The 24,178-nt window shown below is 39.3% G+C and overlaps 1 protein-coding gene across 9 annotated transcripts in view; it reads left to right on the top strand.

Moving 5' to 3' along the window:
- Nucleotides 1-24,178, top strand: part of LOC134741972 (E3 ubiquitin-protein ligase HECW2) — a 143,880-nt gene that overhangs the window by 54,352 nt on the left and 65,350 nt on the right. For 5 of the 9 annotated variants that reach the window (XM_063674869.1, XM_063674870.1, XM_063674868.1 and 2 more), the window contains 6 exons: nucleotides 335-479; nucleotides 614-788; nucleotides 2,411-2,596; nucleotides 3,188-3,313; nucleotides 7,074-7,163; nucleotides 14,269-14,429. In XM_063674869.1, the coding sequence (XP_063530939.1) occupies nucleotides 335-479; nucleotides 614-788; nucleotides 2,411-2,596; nucleotides 3,188-3,313; nucleotides 7,074-7,163; nucleotides 14,269-14,429 (883 nt within the window). Of the gene's footprint in view, nucleotides 1-334; nucleotides 480-613; nucleotides 789-1,674; nucleotides 1,739-1,778; nucleotides 1,834-1,870; nucleotides 1,935-2,410; nucleotides 2,597-3,187; nucleotides 3,314-7,073; nucleotides 7,164-14,268; nucleotides 14,430-24,178 lie in introns of those variants that run through there. The other 4 variants (XM_063674873.1, XM_063674876.1, XM_063674875.1 and 1 more) reach the window with 4 other exon arrangements.

Genomic DNA, 24,178 nt, shown 5'->3' with positions numbered 1-24,178 from the left:
TATTCTTCAATAATTAGCACGTTAAATATCTTGGCATGACAAGGATGTCGCTGAAAGTTACGCTCATAAATAGTCAAGAAGTCAAGATGGGAAACTTACGACGAAACGTATTTAGGCTGAACGAATGGACTGTGTGAAAGACAATATTAATACTATAGGTAGGTTGTGAATGACATTTAAGATGACCGACAAGCATGAAGTAAGCCTGGCCTGTAATTTATGTTATCAATAAAATATGAGTATGAGTATGACTATGGATGAAAAATGTGCTGCATTAACACTAAATGGATGTGACATGGACATTTTATTTAAATGATAGTGTGTATTTTTCCAGGCTGGGAGGCTCGCATGGATAGCCACGGGAGAGTGTTCTACATCGACCACATCAATCGGACCACGACGTGGCAGAGGCCTGGGGCGAATGGGACCACTCCGAGATCCCCTGCGCCTGAGGTGCAGAGGCGGCAGTTAGATAGGAGGTAACTGTCTAAATCATTTGAGGCTATTTTAGTTTGGCAATTATAAAAATGTAGTTTGATGCGATGTTGATTGACAAATACTTCTACATATTATTATGTACAGTTAATTACAGCCCGAATTTGTATTATTTCAGATACCAATCAATCCGGCGTACAATGACGCGTGCACAATTAGAGGCGGAGCGAGCGTCGCCTCCACCCGCGCCCGCGCCCGCGCCGGGGCCCTCGCGCGCGCCCGCCGCCGCCCCGCACCCCGCCGCACACTTCCTGGCCCGCCCCGACTTCTACTCCATACTGCACATGAACCAGGTATCGTACCCAGTACACGCGCCCGCGCCGCCCCGCACCCCGCCGCACACTTCCTGGCCCGCCCCGACTTCTACTCCATACTGCACATGAACCAGGTATCGTACCCAGTACACGCGCCCGCGCCGCCCCGCACCCCGCCGCACACTTCCTGGCCCGCCCCGACTTCTACTCCATACTGCACATGAACCAGGTATCGTACCCAGTACACGCGCCCGCGCTGCCCCGCACCCCGCCGCACACTTCCTGGCCCGCCCCGACTTCTACTCCATACTGCACATGAACCAGGTATCGTACCCAGTACACGCGCCCGCGCCGCCCCGCACCCCGCCGCACACTTCCTGGCCCGCCCCGACTTCTACTCCATACTGCACATGAACCAGGTATCGTACCCAGTACACGCGCCCGCGCCGCCCCGCACCCCGCCGCACACTTCCTGGCCCGCCCCGACTTCTACTCCATACTGCACATGAACCAGGTATCGTACCCAGTACACGCGCCCGCGCCGCCCCGCACCCCGCCGCACACTTCCTGGCCCGCCCCGACTTCTACTCCATACTGCACATGAACCAGGTATCGTACCCAGTACACGCGCCCGCGCCGCCCCGCACCCCGCCGCACACTTCCTGGCCCGCCCCGACTTCTACTCCATACTGCACATGAACCAGGTATCGTACCCAGTACACGCGCCCGCGCTGCCCCGCACCCCGCCGCACACTTCCTGGCCCGCCCCGACTTCTACTCCATACTGCACATGAACCAGGTATCGTACCCAGTACACGCGCCCGCGCCGCCCCGCACCCCGCCGCACACTTTCTGGCCCGCCCCGACTTCTACTCCATACTGCACATGAACCAGGTATCGTACCCAGTACACGCGCCCGCGCCGCCCCGCACCCCGCCGCACACTTCCTGGCCCGCCCCGACTTCTACTCCATACTGCACATGAACCAGGTATCGTACCCAGTACACGCGCCCGCGCCGACCTGCACCCCGCCGCACACTTCCTGGCCTGCCACGACTTCTACTCCATACTGCACATGAACCAGGTATCGTACCCAGTACACGCGCCCGCGCCCGCGCCGCCCCGCACCCCGCCGCACACTTCCTGGCCCGCCACGACTTCTACTCCATACTGCATATGAACCAGGTATCGTACCCAGTACACGCGCCCGCGCCGCCCGCCCCGCACCCCGCCACACACTTCCTGGCCCACCCCGACTTCTACTCCATACTGCACAACAGAGGGCCTCCTGCTAACATTGAAATATCGAGAATCGTTCTCGATGAGGTGTCCTTCGTTCTCCTACGTACCACGCATTAGAGAGCGTAGGCTCTCTTACAAATATCGATAATCGAAAGTTCATCTCTATCACTTGAATATGAAAGTGTGACAGGCTGACAGCCCTCGCGATAGCCTTTCTGCACGCTTCATTAAAAAATACATTACTTGGATTGATTGATAATAACAGTCAATTATACAGACCTACCCACCCCCCGCTTGTACTCTCCCCTACCTTTGACTTCTTTCTCTTCTTTAAGGCTTCGCCTGACTAGTGTTAATCTCAATTTGCCTCCAAAGTAATATAGAAACATTACTAACTTTCATTATATCTTTATTTTCAGGAGGCATCGGAACTCTACAACTGCAACTCCACCCTGAAGCACATGATATCTAAAATCCGTCGAGACACGAGCTCTTTCGAGCGCTACCAACACAATAGGGATCTTGTGGCTTTAGTCAACATGTTCAGCGACTCTGACAGGGACTTACCGCTCGGCTGGGACACGAAATTGGATCGTAACGGCAAGGTAATACGGGCTATAGCTACTTACATTTTATATCCAAGATTTGTAGAGACACGAGCTCTTTAGAGCGCTACCAACACAATATGGATCTTGTGGCCTAAGTCAACATGTTCAGTTCAGTGACACAGACAGGGACTTACCACTTAACTGGGCAAGAAACTAGACGGTAACGGCAAGCGGCAAGTTAACACGGGCTATTGTTATTTACACCTTATATACAAGATTTGTTGAGACACGAGCTCTTTAAAGTATTACCAACACAATAGGCATCTTGTGGCTCTAGTCAGCATGTTCAGCGACACTGACGGGGACTTACCGCTCGGTTGGGACTGGGGCTGTAATAGCAAGGTAATATGGCATACTCTCGTAACCTTCGATGAGAGAGCTGGTATAAGATTCACTCTTTTGTCTGTTTACAAGACAGCAAGAATACGAGCTAAAGGTCCGTTAAAATACGATTTTAGTTCGTTAGAATAGATTATAAATCAGCATGAAATTTCCGTACCTCTGGTGATAGTAAGGGAAAACATGACTAACCAATCTCGTGTAGCTTAGTTAAATATTTACGGTTCCTATACGTACTAACATTTGTAGCGCTTCTTCGTGGACCACGTGATGCGGCGAACAACATTCATGGACCCGCGCCTGCCGCGCGCGCCGGCCGCCGGCCCGTTCTCGCCGCTCCTCCCCACCCGGCGGCGCCCTCTGGTGGTCGAACAGGTGCTTATTGTTGTGCTGTGGCGCCCGGTCAGACGGCCTCAGTGGGTAGTGGGTAGTGGGTGACGTAGTTCGACCCGGAGAGGGTAGATGGCGGTACTGGTGGCGTGAGATTTACTTATTTATAGGATGTGTTGTAAAAAAGCTAAATATATACGCAGAAGTAAAATTATTGATACGTTGATTAAACTGCATTTACGGAAAAATAATAGTTCACTTGTTTCGGTGTTATTTAAATTTGGGCTTACATTACTAAAGTAACTTTCCCACGAAGCCAAAAATTAGCTTAATTTTGTTTTTTGCAAGATAAGTTACTTTGAATTTAGAGTATTTTTATTATAGCAAAACAGTATCTTTAATGATATTCTTGAATCTCACACCATCATTGCATCTGCCGTGTGTGAGCGAAAATATAAATCACCTTATTTAAATAATATTCGCAAGATGGCGAACTCGAACGACATTTTAAAGAAATTTATTCGTATTTGCCAAGAGACCAGATCCTCCTACATATAATGTTTCATCATCATCATGTCAGCTGATAGACGTCCACTGCTGGACGTAGGCCTCCCTCAAGGCTCGTCGCTCCATCTCGTTGGAGGCCTAATAATGTTTAATGTAATGTTTACTTCGTTGAAACTAATGATATTAATTTTAATTAACAGCTCTAAGGGCCAGTATTTATACGCTTTTCTTTTGACACGTGTCTTTGTGTGAGCTGTCGACGTGGAAATTATTTTGTCTGGTTTCTGTGACTACTTAACATTTAATAACTAACAAACATTTTTTTTAGGTTCCATACTTTTTGGTTAAAGTACCCCTTGATATCAGTCTTGCATTCTGCTTCTTTAGTATAGAAATGTTATAAGATGCAGGATCATAGTTTGGCAAATACTGTCTTTTGCATTTCTCACAAACATAATCTCAAAAAAAATTCAATGTTTGTTATGAAATTTTAAACCCTAATACCAACACTGTAAGGTACACGTTTATTCCAATATCAAAACCATATAAAACAAATCCGAGATTATATAAACACGTTTAATAATTTGGCCCTTATTTCGAACGCGTAACCTTTAGTTAAACTTCAGAAACCAGGCAAAAAGTTGAACCATACCTCACCATATCTCATGGCTCTCATACCTATGGTTGCCTTTTGTGATTTATGTAGTTAACCTACATTAAACTGCGAGATATACTGCGTTATGACATTAAAAAACGAATATGCCAGTATTGCTTTACATATGTGCATTTGTGCTTACGACTCCAAGTTATTGAAAATGTCTAATCCATTAGATTCAATTTGGCGGTTATACATGTGTTGTTGCCTCGAATAAGCTACCTGGGCCCCGTTTCACGAAAGTTTGTGATTCGTAACTTTAGCAGACGTAACTCGTTTTGTAGAAACGGACTTCCGCTGTGGGCAGCTGTGTCGCTGTTTGACATTAACGGTAGTCTCGCAAGGCAGAGCTAACAAAAATCAAGTAATTCAAAGTAAATCCTTCATTTTTAAATCCGACTTCAAATAAAGGAAAATATATCCTGGTCACGGCACCAAAATGTGGCGTTATTTGATGAAGTAGAATTTTTTTCTAAGGTGTCTTACGATTTTGGTTAGTTTTTCGGTTCCATGGAGTTTCGGACATTAGAATAATGGGGTTGATGAAATTCGACACTCAAATGAGTGTAGTAAGTATTTAGGATAGTAATTTGGACGGTTTGAATTTGTTTTACAAGCTTTCGTTAAACGGCGTTGTGGCGTTGTACATAAACAAAATTATGAGAATCATGGTTTCTTCTGTTTGACGACATTATAAAGTTAAAAATGTCATAAGGCAGTATATTCGTTGTCGCAAGTGTCATGTGAATTCAACGGCTAATTCTCTTTAAAGATTGACATGAAATACCTTTGCTTCGGAATCGGGCCGACTCCGGTACGTTGTTGTTGGAATTTCACTCTAATTTCTAGCTAGCTACGTGTCATCTGTCGTTTCCTTCTGACATGCTCTGCACGTTTGTTGAATCGATGCGACTGTCATTCGTTTTCTTTTTTATTTGTTTTTTTTTGCATGAGTTTGGTTTGTTTTCTTTTTTTTGTGTTTGTTTTGACTAGGTTTCGAAAATTTTCTTTGCAGCTACTTTTTAGGGTTCCGTACCAAAAAGGTACAAAATAAACCCTTATGGTGCGACTCTGTCTGTCCGTCCGTCTGTCTGTCACATTGCTAAATATCTCGAGAACTATTTAAGCTATTGATTTGAAATTTGGAATAGTTATGAACAACGCTAACCCAGACACATGAAAGTGTTATTTTTTTATTTAACTATGGAAAATGTCCAAAATGAAGGGGCAAAATTGCAAAGTCTAGTTACTAGGTCGAGTGGAAAATCATTTGAAAGAGCTTAAATTGAACATTCCAAGACAATGTTTCTTTTTTAAGTAGAAAAAATATATTTTTAAACGAAAATGTGAAAAAAACCCCCCTTATCTCCGAAGAACGAGAAATTATCAAATTTTTACATAACATTAACATTATCATAAATATTATCAAAAAACATTTTCTATTTTTATTTGCAATTTAACCTTTTTGGTGCTTATTATACTCAAAATTTCTATGAGATTACATTAAAAACAAAAAACACCTTCTTTCAAATAAGATAAAAATTGTTGAAAACTGTTCACATAAAAAAGAATTATCCCAAAAAAACCAACATACACACGTCGCGCAAATTAGTTAGTCAATTTACCAATAGATGGTGCTGTTCACAATTATGCTTATTGTACTTCTGGTCAAAAGCCTTTCGTGTTTATTGTTACATGAGATAATTGAAAGTGTGTACGGAACCCTCGGTGCGCGAGTTAAATGGACTCGCACTTGATCGGTTTTTTTTATTTGTGAAAATGTTGATGTATTTAATGATGTGTAAAATGTGTTAATTTTCAGCATGTAATATGTACATTTTTATTGTACCCTAATAAGCTCAGCCGCTAGCATAAAATATACTTTTTTATGTTTTTTTTTAACTAGATGAATATTGCATATGTATTTTAAATTTACGTCGTTTATTAATGCTAGAAACTGTACATTTTGTTTACGTAGACATTTAATTAACTTTTCAAAAACGCAAGTCGCCGTTTTGAATAGTGATTTATACATATGTATCTATGTAGTGCAGATTTTTGAATGTCATTTTTTTATCATAACCTTTGGACTAGGTACCACATGTTCTACCCGCCTCCGATTACAGACTCATATAATATGGTATAACTAATAAATTATTCAGTGGCGTCCAATGGTTTCGAAACTTGTTTTCAAAACGTATTCTCTATATATGGTTTATCTTATTATTTATACTTAGACATCTATAGCCCCCTGAGACCCAGAAGCGTTTATTTGTTTTTGAATTTACAACCCGCAGTTACTCAACATAAATCGAAAAATGGTTGAATATGTATAAAAAATAATTAAAGTCATTTATTTACGACCAACTTGGTTCAGTGACCAGATTTGTGTAAGCGACAGTTTTTATCAGTATATTAAATACGCAGGGTCTTAGGAAGTAAAAATTCTATTTGAGGTTTCCTTAATGTACTTATAGGCCAGGAAAAAAATGATCTTTGCCTAAGCTAATAGAAGTTTTTTTATATAGATTGAAGTACCTAAAAGTCTTTAGCCTTTCGAACCAGTGCTACCATGTTTGTTTGTGTTAGAATATGATTGAACTCCGAGTACGTACGGTGTGTTAACTGGTTGCGTGTACGCAGGCCCCGACGCCGCCGCCGCGGCCGCCGCTGTCGGCCGGCGACGCGCACGCGCGCACCATGCAGGAGATACCCGTCGCGTACAATGACAAGGTAACGTTTTGAAATTAAATGAAAGATGGATTGAGGAGTAGCGCGCTGAGTGAGTGGTTCGTTTTGAGGTTATATTCCCATAAATAAAACAACTTTCCTTATTTACTAATCAGGTGGTGGAATATTTTAATATAGGCGTTTAGATGGATGGTAACGAGAAGGAGAAGCCTCCAGATGAGGCTGATGATAATGACATGAACTGGGAGAACGTCTCAAGTAAGCGTAAGCGTAACTTAGATTTATCACCGACCAAGCTGGAGCCTTCCCCTAAAAAAATTGTAATTAACACGACAGAGGCCGACAAGCAGTCGGGTAATACAAATAATACAGTCGAGCCTAATAATAGTCATGTGGTCGAATTAAATAAAAATAATCCAATGGAGGTAAGTCAAAATACTACAGTCGATTTAAACAAAAACAATCCAGTCGAGTTCAACCCACATTTATACAAACACCCCAGTCTGGACAGCAAATACCGAGAGTACAATGCCGAAGATGGTGGACCATTTATAGTTCACGTCTCTAGAGAGTCTGTACCATCTTCCAATGCTTCCCTAAAACCCATCAATGTAGGCCTTTTGCTTACTCAAGCAAAGGTTAACAACATCCAAAAAGAAGGTGGTATTAAGTCAGTAGGTCGCAACAGAGTAGCAGTTACTTTCACCACAGCAGCTGATGCAAATAGCCTCTTAAAGCACCCGCTACTAGCCCAAAATAAGTTTATAGCTGATATTCCCTCATACCATGTATCGCGTATGGGAGTTATACGGGGAGTTCCTTCGGATTGGACTATGGAGGATTTAGTCAACGGTACAAACCTCAAAGAAGGCAAAGGAAAAATCCTTAAGGCTCGCCGTCTGCAGCGGAAAGTGACAAAAGATGATGGATCCCCATCCTGGGCACCAACCCAGTCGGTGGTGGTTACCTTTGAAGGACAATCCTTACCGTCAAAAATTTTCGCCTACTACACCTCACTAGTTGTAGAAGTATATCAACTGCCAATTATTCAATGCAGAAAGTGCCTTAGGTTCGGACATATTCAAACACAGTGCCGGTCTGATGCTAGATGTTATAAGTGTGCACAAAAACACCCCGGTGATGGATGCAATGTAGCTCCAGAACATGTGACGTGTATATTCTGTTCAGGCAGACACTTTGCTACAGACAAAGTATGCAATGAATATGGTCGACAAAAGTCCATTAAACTTGCCATGTCTGAGCAGAATGTCTCATACGCAGAAGCAGCAATACAGTTCTCAGCGGTTCGTAAGCCATATTCAGATGTAGCAAGAATCATGTTTGAACAGGTTACAGACTCTTCCCGATCTTCACAGCCCCCATGCGACCCTAATACTTTCAGGCCATCTCCTTCTCCTCCGCCCACCACTTCATATCGTAAAACCGTATATCGAGCGCCCCGAACGAGGGTCTCTCTCTCTCCGGGTTATGATAGAGAAGCCCACAACAATATTGTCCGAACTCCCCCACCTCAACTCCCCAATGGCCAAGCTCTGAATAGTTCTTACAATAGAATCACCCACAATGAAGACCTAATGGAGCTCTGTTTAAAATTTTTAACAAACATAATCGCTAAGTGGAGCGATTGCCTACCGAACGACGTTGCGCCCTTAATGATCACACTCGCTGAAAGACTTACATTTCACAACAACGGCCCCCCCGGTCACATTTCTACAATGGAATAGCCGAAGCATTGTCCCAAAAAAACCTGACCTTATTCAGCTCATCAACACCTATGCTGTGTCTGTTGCGGCTATTTCGGAGACGTGGTTACGTCCCGGCACTCTTCTCAGAGTGCCGGGCTTCTCATGTCTCCGGGAGGACCGTAATGATGGACACGCCGGATGTGCGTTGTTGATCAAGCGCAGTTACCCTTTCTCCCAAATTCATATCCCCCCTCACTCGGATGGGATTAATGCCGTAGCTGCCAGGGTTATGGGCATTAATTTCATCTCTATATATATCCCCCATCCTGAAGTAGTTAATATGCATGAATTACAATCTATTCTCAAATCGATTCCACCTCCTCTTATGATTTTAGGGGACTTTAATTGTCACAATATGTCCTGGGGGTCATACCATTCGGATGCGTTTTCATCAGCCCTGCTGGATTTGTTCGATGAAATCAATGTAGGAGTTGTTAATGACGGAACTCCCACGCATCGGGTATACCCAGGCCAGAACCCCCAATCAGTTCCCGATTTATCTGTCTGTTCCCCGAGTTTGTCTTCTTTACTATCCTGGAGGGTATTACGCCAGTCGTTTGGCAGTGACCATTTCCCGATTATTATCACCAAGCCTTCTTCTATTCTTCCATCTCCTTCCCCCGAACCTCTTCTGAAACACAAAATTCAATCAGCAGACTGGCCCAATTATGCATTATTTATAGAGGAAAATATGAAAGAGTGGGACACGAGCGAAATAAGTCAGGATGAAAAATATATAAAATTTAAAAATGTGTTAATAGAGTCCGCCGATAAATATATACCAAAAAAGAAACCTGCTAAACTCAAAATCCCATCACCCCCGTGGTGGAACGCAGACTGTACGGCAGCCGTTAAAAAAAGAGATGCCGCTGAGCAGGATTTCAACAATACAGGAAATTTGGAAGACTACATTTCTTTCAAAAAAATCTCGGCCCGTACAAAACGCTTCCTAGCAAAGGCAAAAAAGAGGGGATGGAAGGGGTTCTGCGAGAATTTATCTCCTAGAACCCCTACATCACTTATATGGCGGAATATAAGGAGGTTCAGGGGTTCGTTTAATCCAGAATCTATGGCCACCACAGATTCTTCCTGGCTGTCAGACTTTGCAGATAAACTTGCCCCGCCAACTGTCCCTGAAGCATCCTGTTTGTTACTTCCCCCGCTGCCAGGCACCGGGAGCTCTCTAGACATGCCTTTCTCATTCTCAGAGCTTAGTCTAGTGCTTAGTGGATTGAGAGATACTACACCGGGAGAGGATGGCATACCATACTGTTTCCTATCTAAGTTAAATACATCCTCACAGGAGTACCTGCTTGGTATTCTAAACCATGCCTTTGGCACGGGAGAGATCCCTGTTGACTGGAAGACCCAAGTCATTATTCCAATCCTAAAACCGTCTAAAAACCCAGACGAGGCTAGCTCATATCGCCCGATTGCCCTGTCCGCGACAATGGGAAAGATACTGGAACATCTGGTTAAAAACAGACTCGAATGGTTTGTGGAAAACAAAGGTATTCTAGCTGACACGCAGTTTGGCTTCCGAAAGGGCCGTAGTACAATGGACAGTTTAAACATTTTAGCAACTGATATCCGACTAAGCTTTTCGAAAAACGAATATCTTCTGGGATGTTTCCTAGATATCTCTGCGGCCTACGACAATGTCCTTCTTCCGGTGCTCAGGGCAAAAATGCTTCATCTGAGCATTCCCGCGAAGATTGTACATATTGTCACCAACTTATTCATGGGTAGGTCAATTAAAATTAGAAATGGTAATTCCTATTACCCGCCTCGGACTTTGTGGCGAGGTCTCCCGCAAGGATCTGTACTCAGCCCCCTGCTTTACAGTATCTACACCTACGACTTGGAACAATCTGTCCTTTCCTTCTGTAATGTCTTGCAGTATGCTGATGATCTGGTCTTATACACCTCAGCAAACTCAATGGACAAAGCCACTGCTAGTCTGAATACAGCGCTGGGTTACCTCAAAGATTGGCTTGATGAACATGGTCTTACCCTATCGCCAACAAAAAGTTGTTTAGTGACTTTCAGTCGCAGAAGGATCATGCCTCCTGCAGATGTCCGTTATGGTGGTGTCATGATACCAAGTAAAGAGTCAGTAAAATTTCTAGGTGTTATTTTAGACCACAAAATGTCGGCCTCCTCACATCACAAATATGTACTGAGTAAATGTGAAAAAAAATATTAATATTCTGCGAGCATTATCAGGTGTTTGGTGGGGCTCTCACCCTTATTGCCAGAAGCTACTATACAATGCCATCATACGCAGCCATATAGACTATGGGTCATTTCTAATGGAACCTTGCAATAAGGATGGCCTAGATAAATTAGACCTCATACAGGCAAAATGTTTAAGGATCATACTGGGTGCTATGCTTCCTTCTCCCAAAAATGGCATGCAGGTAGAAGCTGTTGAACCTCCTTTGTCTCTCCGCAGACAATATCTTGCCGACAGGTTCTTGATCAAAGCCAGCTCTTACAACAACCACTTGTTGCTTCCACGCTTGCGGGCACTGGCACTGGAGGTCACTGAAAACCGATATTGGACATATAAAGCCTTTCCAAGAATAATAATGTCTTTTTCAAAACTGTCTAATATTAACCCCAGTCTATATAAATCCGGCGCTAACCCTTTATTTGAGGTGGCATTTGAGACCTTAATATATTCACCTAAAGTTCTATTAGATATAGGAATTTTCAAAAATGATCCAGGAGCAAACAACAAGTTCAATAAATTTTTAGATAAATGGCAAGATTACTTACCGGTTTTTACTGACGCTTCAAAGGTGGATCCTACAAAATGTGTGGGAGCAGCGGTGTGGATTCCTCGGTACAATATTGCCCTCCCATTTAAATGTCCTCCTCAAGCATCCATTTTCACAGGCGAGGCAGTTGCTATTCTTGAGGCTGTCAAATATGCAGAGACCCACAATATTAAAAACACCATTATCATCTCTGATAGTAGGAGTTGCCTGCAGGCTATTGTAGGCAACCAATTCAAATTCAAAGCAAAATTTCCATTGATTCTCGAAATCAAAGCTTTGCTACGTAGGTGTGAATCAAGGGGCCTACATATTGTTCTCGGGTGGGTTCCAAGCCACTGTGGTATTAACGGCAATGAGATGGCTGATATGTGGGCAAAACGAGCGATTGACATCGGATCAATGAAGCAGGAAATTTACGGTACTGACCTATTGAGTTGTGCGCTATCCAATATGTTTAATACATGGCAGAAGCAATGGGATACCTCTAGAATACAGACAGGTAAACATTATGGCTGTGTACAACCTCGAATTACTCGAAAACCGTGGTTCTATCGTTTTCGTACTTCTCCGAAATGGGTAATATCGACCATTTGTCGTTTACGCTTAGGTAAAGTATGTACTCCGTTATTTCTGGCTATGATTGGTGTCCGTGCGAACTCATTGTGTGAATGCGGGTTGGATGAGGGTAACTTGGACCACATCTTCTTTGCTTGTTCAGGGTGTAGTTATTCACTGTACGATGTATTACCCGAAAATGTTCCACGACCTATATGCTTTAGCTCACTGCTTTGTCACATGGATACTAGGCTTACTTCTATACTCATTAAATATTTACAAACGAACAACATTAAACTCTAAATAGCGTCTTATCTTTTATAATCTAATGCGTCTAATTATTTATGTTTTATTCTATACTTCATATTTATTTTATATATCGTTTTCTTCTCTTCCACTTCCTTCATGTTGGCACTATTAACGTTCTGTCACCCACTTCCCGCTTTTTTTCTACTAATTTTTGTATTCGTCATGTGTTTGTCTGTGATGTTCATAACAATTATTCGTTTTTAGGTCTTCCCAACCACAACCTCCCAGACTACCGAACATTCTCCTCACGTGTGAAAGTCAAAAACCGACATTGGCAAATTCACCCCGTGCAAAATTGCGGGGAGTAAAAGCCAGATAGGATAAAAAAAAAAAAAAAAAAAAAAATGAAAGATGTACAGTGTGGAAAAATTAAATGGGCCCTGGAGGGAAAAGTACCTCAAAACCTTAAGTTAGCTCGTTTTGCTTAAAGGAAACATTTTTTTATTTTTGAAAATAAACAAAACTGCATTCAAAGATTTTTAATTTTTTTTAAATTTTGCTTGTCTAAAAATATTCATGAATACTAAATATTCGATTTTATGGATATTTTGCACGACAGACAGTGTAAAGGCCTAATGTTTCTTGGAGAAATTTTATCATTAACATTAACTGTGTCGAATAGAATAAAATATCGAGTGTTTATTTTTTATAATTTTTAGTCGTTTCGATTTCCGGGTGAACAAGCGAATTTCAAAAAATCTTTGAATGCAGTTTTGTTTCTTTAAAAAAATAAAAGAATGTTTCCTTTGAGCAACTGAGCTAACTTAAGGTTATAAAAGGCACTTTCCCTCCAGGGCCCATTCATTCTTTCCACACTGTATATTATTACCGATTTCCTTATACATGGTGTTTCCTGTAACAGGAGCAATAAATTAAACTGGAGGCTTCACGCCTCAAACTGACCAACATTTGTTCAGCAACTTTTTTTTAAATAATTATGAAATTTTTAGATTATACCTTTTTCATACTAATTAAATATTATTTTCAATGTACGCTGCCATCTGTGTGTTTGGCGTTGCTTGTCACCCTTTAAACATAAGAAATTTTGCAATACATTGCGTCTTAGAATAAACTTTAAAGTGTAATGAAAATTAAAACACAAGTTATTTTTAAAAGTTGCTGAACAAATGTTGGTCAGTTTGAGGAGTAAAGCCTACAGTTTAATTTAATAAAACTAAAAGCATGGCTCGTACAAAAAGCCTTCTATTCCGTTGAGGAATACATGACATCTTTTGAGTGAGGTAGGTGCATGATAATTATAATATAGGCCTTGACTATGATTGTTTAAACTTACCTTTAGTTGTAAGTTTAGTTTTTTGCATGCCAGATGCTGGTGAAATATGTGTTACTTATGTATAATATTATCTGACCACCTTTTGTACCATATTTCATGCAAAATAAAGTTATTTCTTTTTTCTTTCTTTCTAATGCTCCTGTTACAGGAAACACCCGGTAGAGCCTAAATTCAGCATGAATATTATAAAATACTTAAATAAACAATATCATTATGGCTTTGGCCAGAACTCCTGCTTGTTGAAGTTTTGCCACAACTCTTATACTAAATATCACCGACACGATTAACCGACTTTTTGGTACTTTTCCATAACCTCAAACTGATTTGATTCGATTCTCACAAAGACTCGGTTTACCAAGTCAAGAGTTTTCTGTTAAAATCAGAAAGACATGTATTCAATGTTGTATATCACCATAATAAATTCTGGCTTTTTTACGCAGGTGGTAGCTTTCCTCCGCCAACCGAACATCATGTCGATCCTTCGAGAACGTTGCGGAGGCTCTGGCAGCGCTTTAAGAGACAAAGTCAACGCGGTCCGAGTTGAAGGAGTGCCCGCCCTTAACAGATACCAGAACGACGTCCAGCTGACCTGCATGCTAAGGTGAGTTCTATTCGTATTCAGTCAAGGTTTCATTTAGAGTGCCATTGTCGCCGACCGGTTAGGATTGCCATCCCTGAACGATGGGCAATCTACAACCTAGCCTATTTTTAAATACAGGCCAATTCGAGTTTTTGTTATTCGATCTGTTTCCGATATGATACTGATCTGTCAGTGTCACTTTTGACACTGAGAGATCAGTATTATATCGGAAACAGATCGAATACCTACATACATGATACATGGTAGCTTTATAGCTATCGCAGACCTTGATGCTTAATTTTGACCACTTTTTAGTAAATACTCATTTTAATTATTCATTTCTTTTCTTTCTAATTTCAAGTGAAGTTAAAGGATTCATATGCGATGCGGGTGAAATTTCACCATATTCCTGTGATACCTACTGACTCAATTTTCACACCTGATAATTGTACGCAACTTTTTCCGATGTCAAAATCCCCCGGGAAACGAATGACGTATAAGTGTTACGCCTAGGATTATATAAATCTATCTTTGGTCAGTCTGAAACCCCATTGCACAAATAAATTATAGGTCTTAACCCTATAAAGCCCATTCACCAATTACATTGGTGTCGCAACCAACATTGTGCTCTCAATTCTATCACGCGATTTCCCCATAATGTTATTATTTCCCTATTATCCTTCCTATTTAGGACACCCAAATAACCAAGCTAATTTCAACCCTAGCTTTTTAAAAATAAGGTTGATAGTACAAAGTGTTCGCTAATAAAATACCTTGTCATTAGCTCATTTGTTCCATTAATTTGGTTCCATACTGTTCGGTTTACTGTTAGTTCTCATGTTCTGATTCACTTTATGATAGACTGTTTAAGTATACCAAAAATATCTCAAATCTACTGATAGGTACCCGTCGCTATAATGAACTTTATTGGTGCGTATTTTAAGTTGATTATTGTTTAACGCGTTTTGGGGCTTATGATCTTTCAGTATAAAGTAGCCAGTATATTTGTTATGTCGTTGTAAATTAAGCAAACCGCACATTAACATAATTTTGGCAAATCCGTATAAATTATACGGAGGCACGGTTCGGTAATGAGGTATTATTTTTGCGGTATAATTTCGTATTGTTGGTATACTTTCTATATGGAAACCTACTTTTCACCACATCAGCTAGTAAAGGCTCTCTTGATTGTTCAAAAACTGATGAGAGTTGCATTTTATCCACATGTGGGGAAAACTAATCAAATACAAATTGTGAGTTGTTTCCTTATGTTAGAATGGACTTTTAAATGATGATTTTGAATGATAAATATTTAAAAGCGTTCATTTTGAATTGATTTGCTTTGTTTTTTTTTTTCAGAAAGTATTTTCCTTGTGTTGGTGTGGTTAAAAAAAATTGTGTTTCACTCGGTGGCAAAAATTGTTTAACCCTCCTGCCTTGAAACCCTCGCAACGCTCAAGATTCCATTTTTCGTGTTTTCAATTTTGGAATCTTTCGCTTGCTCTGGTATCAATATTAGCATGAGAGGTTAAACAACAACTTTGCCCCCTTGTTAAACAAATAACTATTTTCTCACTGATACAGTCGTATACATTAACTTTATATGTTATTTCCCCCTCAATGTTTTATTTAAGTCTGTAATTAGTGTTTTCCATAGTTACTCAGCATATTAACTATATTCAAGAGTAAACAGGATAATCCTAAATAAATAGACAAGGAAAATTTAATTATGCTTAACCACAACATCCACAAGATGGTCGGTCATCCACTCATCCCATGTTGTTAATTGCATGCTCCTCGAAATAACAGAGCAACTCATCAATATTACTTACGTGAAAGTGATTATTTAGAATTTAAAATTTCCTAATGACAATTTCACTAATATTGGACCACAAAATGGGTATGGGTTGACATTAATCCCGTTTCAATCCTGCCCAATTAGTATTTTATTAATAGCAATTCATTCTTGCATGGCGTTATTGCAAAGAGACAAGATACATCGGTTAGTCAGTTCAGAAAGTTACCGCTAGTATTTAGACGAAGTACCACAATAATACAGTTTCACGCTCGGGTCACTTTGGTACTTGTCACAATGATAATGTGGATGAAAGTCTTGAGAAATTTCATATAGGTACTCGTACCTACATAATCAACAAGATTCAAAGGGATGTAAATTTAATTTGGCTGGCCATATGTTCCTGTTTAGAAATGATTTACTTTACTTGTATCGTAACAAGATTGGTATTTGGCCAAGTGACTCAATATAATCACAATTTAGTAATTGAATAATTATAAATATAAGAATTGTATAAGTGGCAATTAGTTTATTTTAGTTTATTCATTAACCATAACCACAGGGCGGACACGCTATACACCAAAAATCACTTGCGTTTCTATGTGTGAACGGCACGTCGGTACACGCGTCATGCGTCATAGGGTGCGTAAGTTACTTAAAAATAGTACTGAGCGGCCGGCAAACGGCCGTCAATCTGCTGTCGCGGGGCGAGGTAATTCGAGTCGGGCAGGGCGGTGCGTGGCCGTTCTGTATGATAATACTATTACTTATTCTGTGCCATAACGTAATATGATCATTACATGGTAAGTCAACATTACATTATAGGTACCTCCAACAAAAAAGCCCATAAGTATTTAAATAACCAGCAACACCTTTGTTATAGTATGGTGCTATGGTGTTCGAAGCCGGTCATTGGCAGTGAACGCGAAAACATTGATCCCATTATCTGACATAATAGTTCCGTAATAGATCACGCGCGGCGCTGCGGTCGCCAGCGTACGCGCCGGCCTCGGTACAGATTCTGTGCGTATAAACATAAATTACTTCTCGTTTATGTTTACAAAGTACTTACTTCATCTTATGAATTACTGGCCTCAACGTTATAACTAAACTAGCTGTTTGATAAATTGTATGTAAATCTATGTATAGTTAGTTTTAGTAACATATTAATGTTATTATAATATTCAACCCACTAAAGCAGTTGGTATTTTAAATGTGATCTTATATTAGGTACTTAGTTATATATTGAATGTACACTATCGCAATATGGGTATTTTGAGCGCCTAACTGGTGGCGCAAGTACCATTTAGGCCTAATATGCCTGCCTACATGGTTTAGCGGATATGATTCTACCCTATATAATAAACAGTAACAGTAAATCAAACAAAAAATGATATGTCCAAGCAAATCCGCGGGTTGAAACTAGTTCGGTATAATAATATCTCATTACGAGCAGCAACCGAGTTGGGAGCAAATTATATGTTTTCACTTTATGAAATGGCGTACCATTCATTTGCTGGTTTGTACGTTTGTGGTCACCTAGTTAGTATAAAGTCTCAGTATAGTTGTCTTAATTTCAGTAAAAGTCTAGATTGAAAGTCTCTACTTTATTTTATTTTATTAATTGACAAACTCGTATCCGCAACGTAGGCTTCGTCAGGAGGGTACAGCCATAAGATAAATCAGCAACAGGCGTCGTCATTACACAATACAGTATACACACAAACAATAAAGCTATGTTTCTAGTTAGATTTAAAGTAGTTTTTAAGGGTTCCGTACCCAAAGGGTAAAAACGGGACCCTATTACTAAGACTCCGCTGTCCGTCCGCCGTCCGTCTGTTACCAGGCTGTATCTCATGAACCGTGATGATGATGTATTTCTGTTTCCGCTATAACAACAAATACTAAAAACAGAATAAAATTAATATTTAAGTGGGGCTCCCATATAACAAACGTGTTTTTTTTACCGTTTTTTGCGTAAGGGTTCCCCTTCGGGCGCGAGTCCGACTCGCACTTGGTTTTAGATTTTATTTTTTGTCACTCACTAGATCAGAATTTAAATGACTGTAGATAGTCCGCATTTTGTACTGTAAGGTTTTCCACCCAGAGACCACCCATATCAAATACTCAATTTTTAGGGTTCCGTACCCAAAAGGTAAAAACGGGACCCTATTACTGAGACTCCGCTGTCTGTCTGTCTGTCTGTCTGTCCGTCTGTCACCAGGCTGTATCTCATGAACCGTAATAGCTAGACAGTTAAAATTTTCACGGATGATGTATTTCTGTTGCCGCTATAACAACAAATACTAAAAACAGAATAAAATAGATATTTAAGTGGGGCTCCCATACAACAAACGTGATTTTTTTGCCGTTTTTTGTATAATGGTACGGAACCCTTCGTGCGCGAGTCCGACTCGCACTTAGCCGGTTTTTTAATATCATACCTAAAATACTTATTGCGCAAGACAAGAATGGATCAACAACATTGCGTTATTATTAGGTACTATAGAGAAGCCATACTAAACAATAAAATTGTCGCAATCACAACCTGTACCTCGCGACCAAAACGTCGTAAGCGGCGTAAAATTCATGGCGCTTATATACGCGTTTAGGTCGCGAGATTCACGCTCCGCTTCAATGGTTTGTTGTCAAAACAAAAAGAACTCATGGCGCAAAATACTGGTTTTATGTGCCGGTTGTTGATCATCGAACTATTGCGTATTAATCCTTTATTTCAGATAAATTTTACCCGTAGAATTGTTAGTTATGCCAAACTAACAATTCTATGGGTAAAATTAGCCATAAGCATAAGTAGCCACAAGGCTACATTAGTTACTTAACTACTAGGTACATTATTTATTTATTTATAATTAACTGTACCCAAAATTTGAGAAAGGTGCAATCCACCCTGTCAGCTATGACCTTGAGTTGTTGTGACTGTGTTGTGAGTAACAATAGTTTGATGATCAACAAGAATAAATTCGAAGTGCCATTTCCTACAGTAAGTATCAACTTATACGTAGGTATTATTAGCGGACGCAATAGGTACAGTCAAGGGCATAAATATATATACATTCCCAAAGTTTCGAAAATATGTGTACGCTCTTACACCTTAGACAATAAAGTCGTGTTCACATAATTTTTGACCCATTTGTCTGGATCGATATTTTTGCCTTCGACTGTACATACATATCTGTAATGATACTAATGACAGGCAGGAATATGATAACTCGGTTCTCAAGCTCCCGGCGTTTACCTTATTTTAGAACAAAACCTGCCTGCGGCAAGGATAAAATATACATTGCGAACCTTTTTAGAGTTCCCTCGGCGATATAAATGTTTTGTGTACAATTAATTAAGATATATACGGCTGTCTCCAATATACTTTTATGGTTAGATTTAGATTTCTTTATTTCATTATAAAAGTTACACTAAAAATTTGTATGGCAAAATTATGTTTCTCTTCTCAAGATGATCGTACAAACATAACATAATAAAATATAAAATCAACGAATTGTCTCCCAATAAGGAAAATTAAACTACAGGTTTAATTTATGTGTATAAAACACATTAATTAATTATTCAGCTAGCTAGATAATGCTTAAAAGGCATTAATTCCGACTTTTTATGTTGCTAGATAAGTTCAATTAAGTTTTAATTAAATAAATTATGTATACCAACATAAAACACCTGAGTTATGAATGTTTTGTATGCATTTATAAGTACCTAATTATCAATATCTATCTACAACTACATAATACACTTGTAACATATCGTCGTCTAGTGCCCACAATACAAGCCCTATTGAACTTAGGTACTGTGGGACTAGGTCGATTTTTGTAAGGTTGTCCCATAATATTAATTTGTTTATAAGATTAAATGCATCTTCAGTAGGTATGTAGTATGTAGGTAGGTAGTATACTTTATGTAATTAAAATGTGGTACTTTCTATAAAAAAGGACCTTATTGTCGATGACGCTTACGCCATTATTAACGATGCTCTTATATAACTACAATGCCGCGCGACGCTGTGCGGCGTAAGCGCCATCGACAATAAGGTCCCTTTTCATAGAAAATGCCCCAAATTAGTGATAAGTACACAATAATGTATACAACAAATGTGGGTACACCTCGAACAATTAATCACAGTTTCCTACAAGCGGTGGACATATATACGAGTCTCGAGATCTCGACGTTCGCCGATGAAAAATACCAGTGTGTAATGTGTATAGCATAACAAAAACATCAAAGGTTTGATAGGATTCCTTAAGGAGTTTGACTGGCAGGACTAGACTACCCCCAATACAATACAATGTATAAAGCATAAGTATTCGCATGCGAGTATGAAAAGTTTTAACTTCTGCCCGCAACTTCGTCTGCGTAGTATGATTGATAATTAGGTATTGATAAAAACTATCCATAGGTTTAAGCGTGAAGAGATAACACAGGCAGATATCGTCGGGAATAGTGCAATACCGCGTAACTAACAAAGTGAATTTAGAACTCTATCGCTCTAATTCACTATTTCAAACAATGTAACAAAGAAATTTGACCTTGTGCAATTGTTAGTTAAGTGGTATTGCATTATCCTCGACGATATAAGTATAATGTCAATATATTTTATTAAAAATTCATATATTTCACATATTTTTATGCAGAACCCATTTTTGCCAGTCCGGTTTACTCTCCTGCCCTTGTGCTGGCGGTCGCGGTTTGTTCCACGGTTTAATAATTGCATATTAATTAATACTCCCGAAGCCCTCAACCTGTTTTGACGCTTTTCTAGTTTTTATCACCTTCTTGCAAACCTATATTGTAAAATACACTGTGTTTCAACCAACTACAGTTCAAATTTAATTGGGTTTAAAAAGGGCCATTTCTGGTTAGCAACAGAGTGAAGACGAACAGTTTAATTCTTGTTGAGATGTGTTCGGGATGTAAGTGTTCTTGTTTTATGGCTAAGCGAGTTTTGTGAAATGCTGTTTTATGACGTGTAATGGGCAGTTTTTCTAATTTAATGGAGAGATGGTGATATTCCCATGAGATTTTCAAAGTAAGATTCATTTGGGTACCTACATTTTCCTATATGTATATGTATCCACGATCTTAGACTATGCTGGATATGCCTTTGCTCTTAGTATAATATAAAATGCGGTTTTACGTTGATACACCATCCCATATTTTTAAGATTGCTAAAATCCGACATTACTTTTGAAATCGATGACTAACGCATACTTAGACTTACATAGGTATAAAAACGGTGGGTAATACTGCAGTTTATCGTTTTAATAATATTATTCTTTAGTATACTCAAAGTGTCATATCATATTAGTCTCCCCACGTAAAATGTTCGCGTATTCTCCACGCGTCTCGCATCGCCGACTACATATTAATACTTAATACATATCACCCGTCCGTTAGTGCAGATTTAAAAGGCCCGTGCGTGGCAAAATAATCGACCAAGCCATTCACAAGAGGCTTATTATCCGACTGCCAAGTAGAAGTGCTGTTGTAGAAAAAGTGTTATTCTGCTCCAGCACTTCAATTTGTCAATGAAATTGCTGCCATTGATATCTAAATCAACTTCATTTGAAGCGCGGCGCGTATAGGGTACGGTGGCGCTTGTCTATAAGATCATTTTAGCAGTGATAATGAATATTCATACAATAGATAACTGTTGTATTATTTAATGCTAACTTCTGAGAAATCTACACCAAATTACTCGTAATATACTCTTGTATAGGTATTTACTTTGATAATATCATTTTAGGTGTTTGCTGCTGTCTGAGAAAATATATTGTGTGCAACGGTATACATAATTAATTAGGTCTTAAAATTCGCGGGCCAGCGGGCCTATTTTTACAAAATTGATAAGAACTCTCATTATGTTTTGTTGCACAAAATACTATTAGTTTTAAGTCTAACTTGCAAATACTTCTACCTACAAACTCAATAAACAGCGTTTAGTCTAAAGACACTTATGACATATCATGGCACTAAACGTAAATATCCCCAGTCGTTACGGCTGTATTAAAATAAAAATGTAACCAATGCATAAAAAAATAATTTATTGATATTTTCGTAGAAGAACTTTTCTCATACGGTTTTCTTGCCCCGAGCAAAATAAACTACGATACTCTTACTTGTCTGATCTTATCGTATTTTAATTTATATTTATGCTTCACAAAGTCACAACTATGCGAAATCCTAGACTTACTTAAATGCCGATGCGGATAAGGAGTTGGTTGGCTTTGTGAATCGTTTAATCCTAAATGCCCTTTAAGGAAGCGCTTTCACGGAGAATGGAAAACCAACGGTAGTTCTCTTTAGGAAATAGCATGTAGGTAAATAGTTTAAGCACGAGCCTCGGTTAGGTTATGCAGTATTTTCTTAGATGGTCAGCTTGAATGTCAAATGTTACCTATATATGTCCAAAGCACTGGAATGCTACTTATGTTATTTTGATTTTGGGACCTTCAAAGGCACATCATTCTACTTTATTAGAACCGGTTTATATATTGGATTCCATATTTTTGTCAGATTACTTATCTATAAAATTTAGTAGATAGATAGAATTCCATATTCTTTAGGTACATATAAGCGCAGTTTCACCGTATGTCCTAAAAAAATCTTTCACTGAATTACGAAACGTAGGTATTACAAATACGACGACGAATTCGACGGAAAATTACATTTATTTTGTCCCACACTGGGATTACGTATTTATTTCACCCCCAATGAGGTGCTCAATATCTTTTCCCCTCACTAGCTTGGAAAGTTGTCTTTTATCCTTTAAAACAAGCGGGGAAAAACGCATTTTATCCACTAGTGGGGAAAGTAAGTAAGATGTTTAAGTAGCTTGACAGATAACAAAACGAAAAACGCTCATAATAATGATTCGTTTGATATTAATTATCATTAAACAAATGGTTTGAGAATCTAATAAAAAATACCAAATTTAGCTTTATTTAATGATTTTATGTCATAAACCTTAAAGTTCCATAAGAAACGTTTGTTTTTTAATAATGATGTTAAATATAATTCTGAACGTACAAGTTGAGTCGATGCAATTTCAAAACGCATCATTGACATTTCATACGTCAGAAATGTCAACATTGTCAACAAAATTTTTACTTAAAAACTTCTCACGTAAGAATACAGAATTTCCAGAGTTTTTTGTTATAATATCGTAAAAAATTTTGTGATTTCAGTGATGAAGATGATCTAACGCCTGTGGATGTTGCACTTTCCTCGCTATAGTGAGGTGAAAAGTTTTGTGTTACACACGGGTGCAAATGTATTTTACTTCTAGTGTGTTGAAACACTTGCTACCCTCAGGATTCTATTTTAGAACCACTCGCTTCGCTCGTGGTTCAACTATAGGATCCTTTCGCTTGCTCATGTTTCAATTCCACACTCGCGGGTAAAATACAACTTTGCACCCTTGTATAACAAATAACTATTTTCTACTCGTCTACTGTAATGGTTGAATTAAAATTTCGTATACCAAACTATAATTGCGTAGGTACTTTTCATGTATGAACTCCCAACTCATCTATAATTTTATTTCGATACGCTTTAGTCAACTGTAAAAGAATTTGACCAATCACCTGCCGCTGCGCTCTCATAGAAAAGACATAAACGCGCGACTATTTTGTCAACTGAAATACTGACGAATTTTCATTAATTATTTAGGTTTTGTAGTAAAAAAAAGTATTATTTTTGATGACTCTTAGAAAAGTATTGTATACAATAGTGATATAATCCAGCTTTTCAATATCGTTCCTTACTTAGGCAACTCAGCAAGCTTCGTTGCTGTACTCGACTGAAAAGCTCTTTATTATATCACGATTGTATAAAATACTACATCATCAAATTATATCAGACAAAAAAAATCTACAACCAAATAAAATTCGGTCCATTATTAATCATTCTACACTGTCAGACTCTATGTCTACGGCGATAGGTGTTTAAT

Source organism: Cydia strobilella, chromosome 6 (genome assembly GCF_947568885.1).
Source record: "Cydia strobilella chromosome 6, ilCydStro3.1, whole genome shotgun sequence".
NCBI classification, from domain to species: Eukaryota; Metazoa; Arthropoda; class Insecta; order Lepidoptera; family Tortricidae; genus Cydia; species Cydia strobilella.
This window is presented reverse-complemented; position numbering and strand designations above follow the sequence as displayed.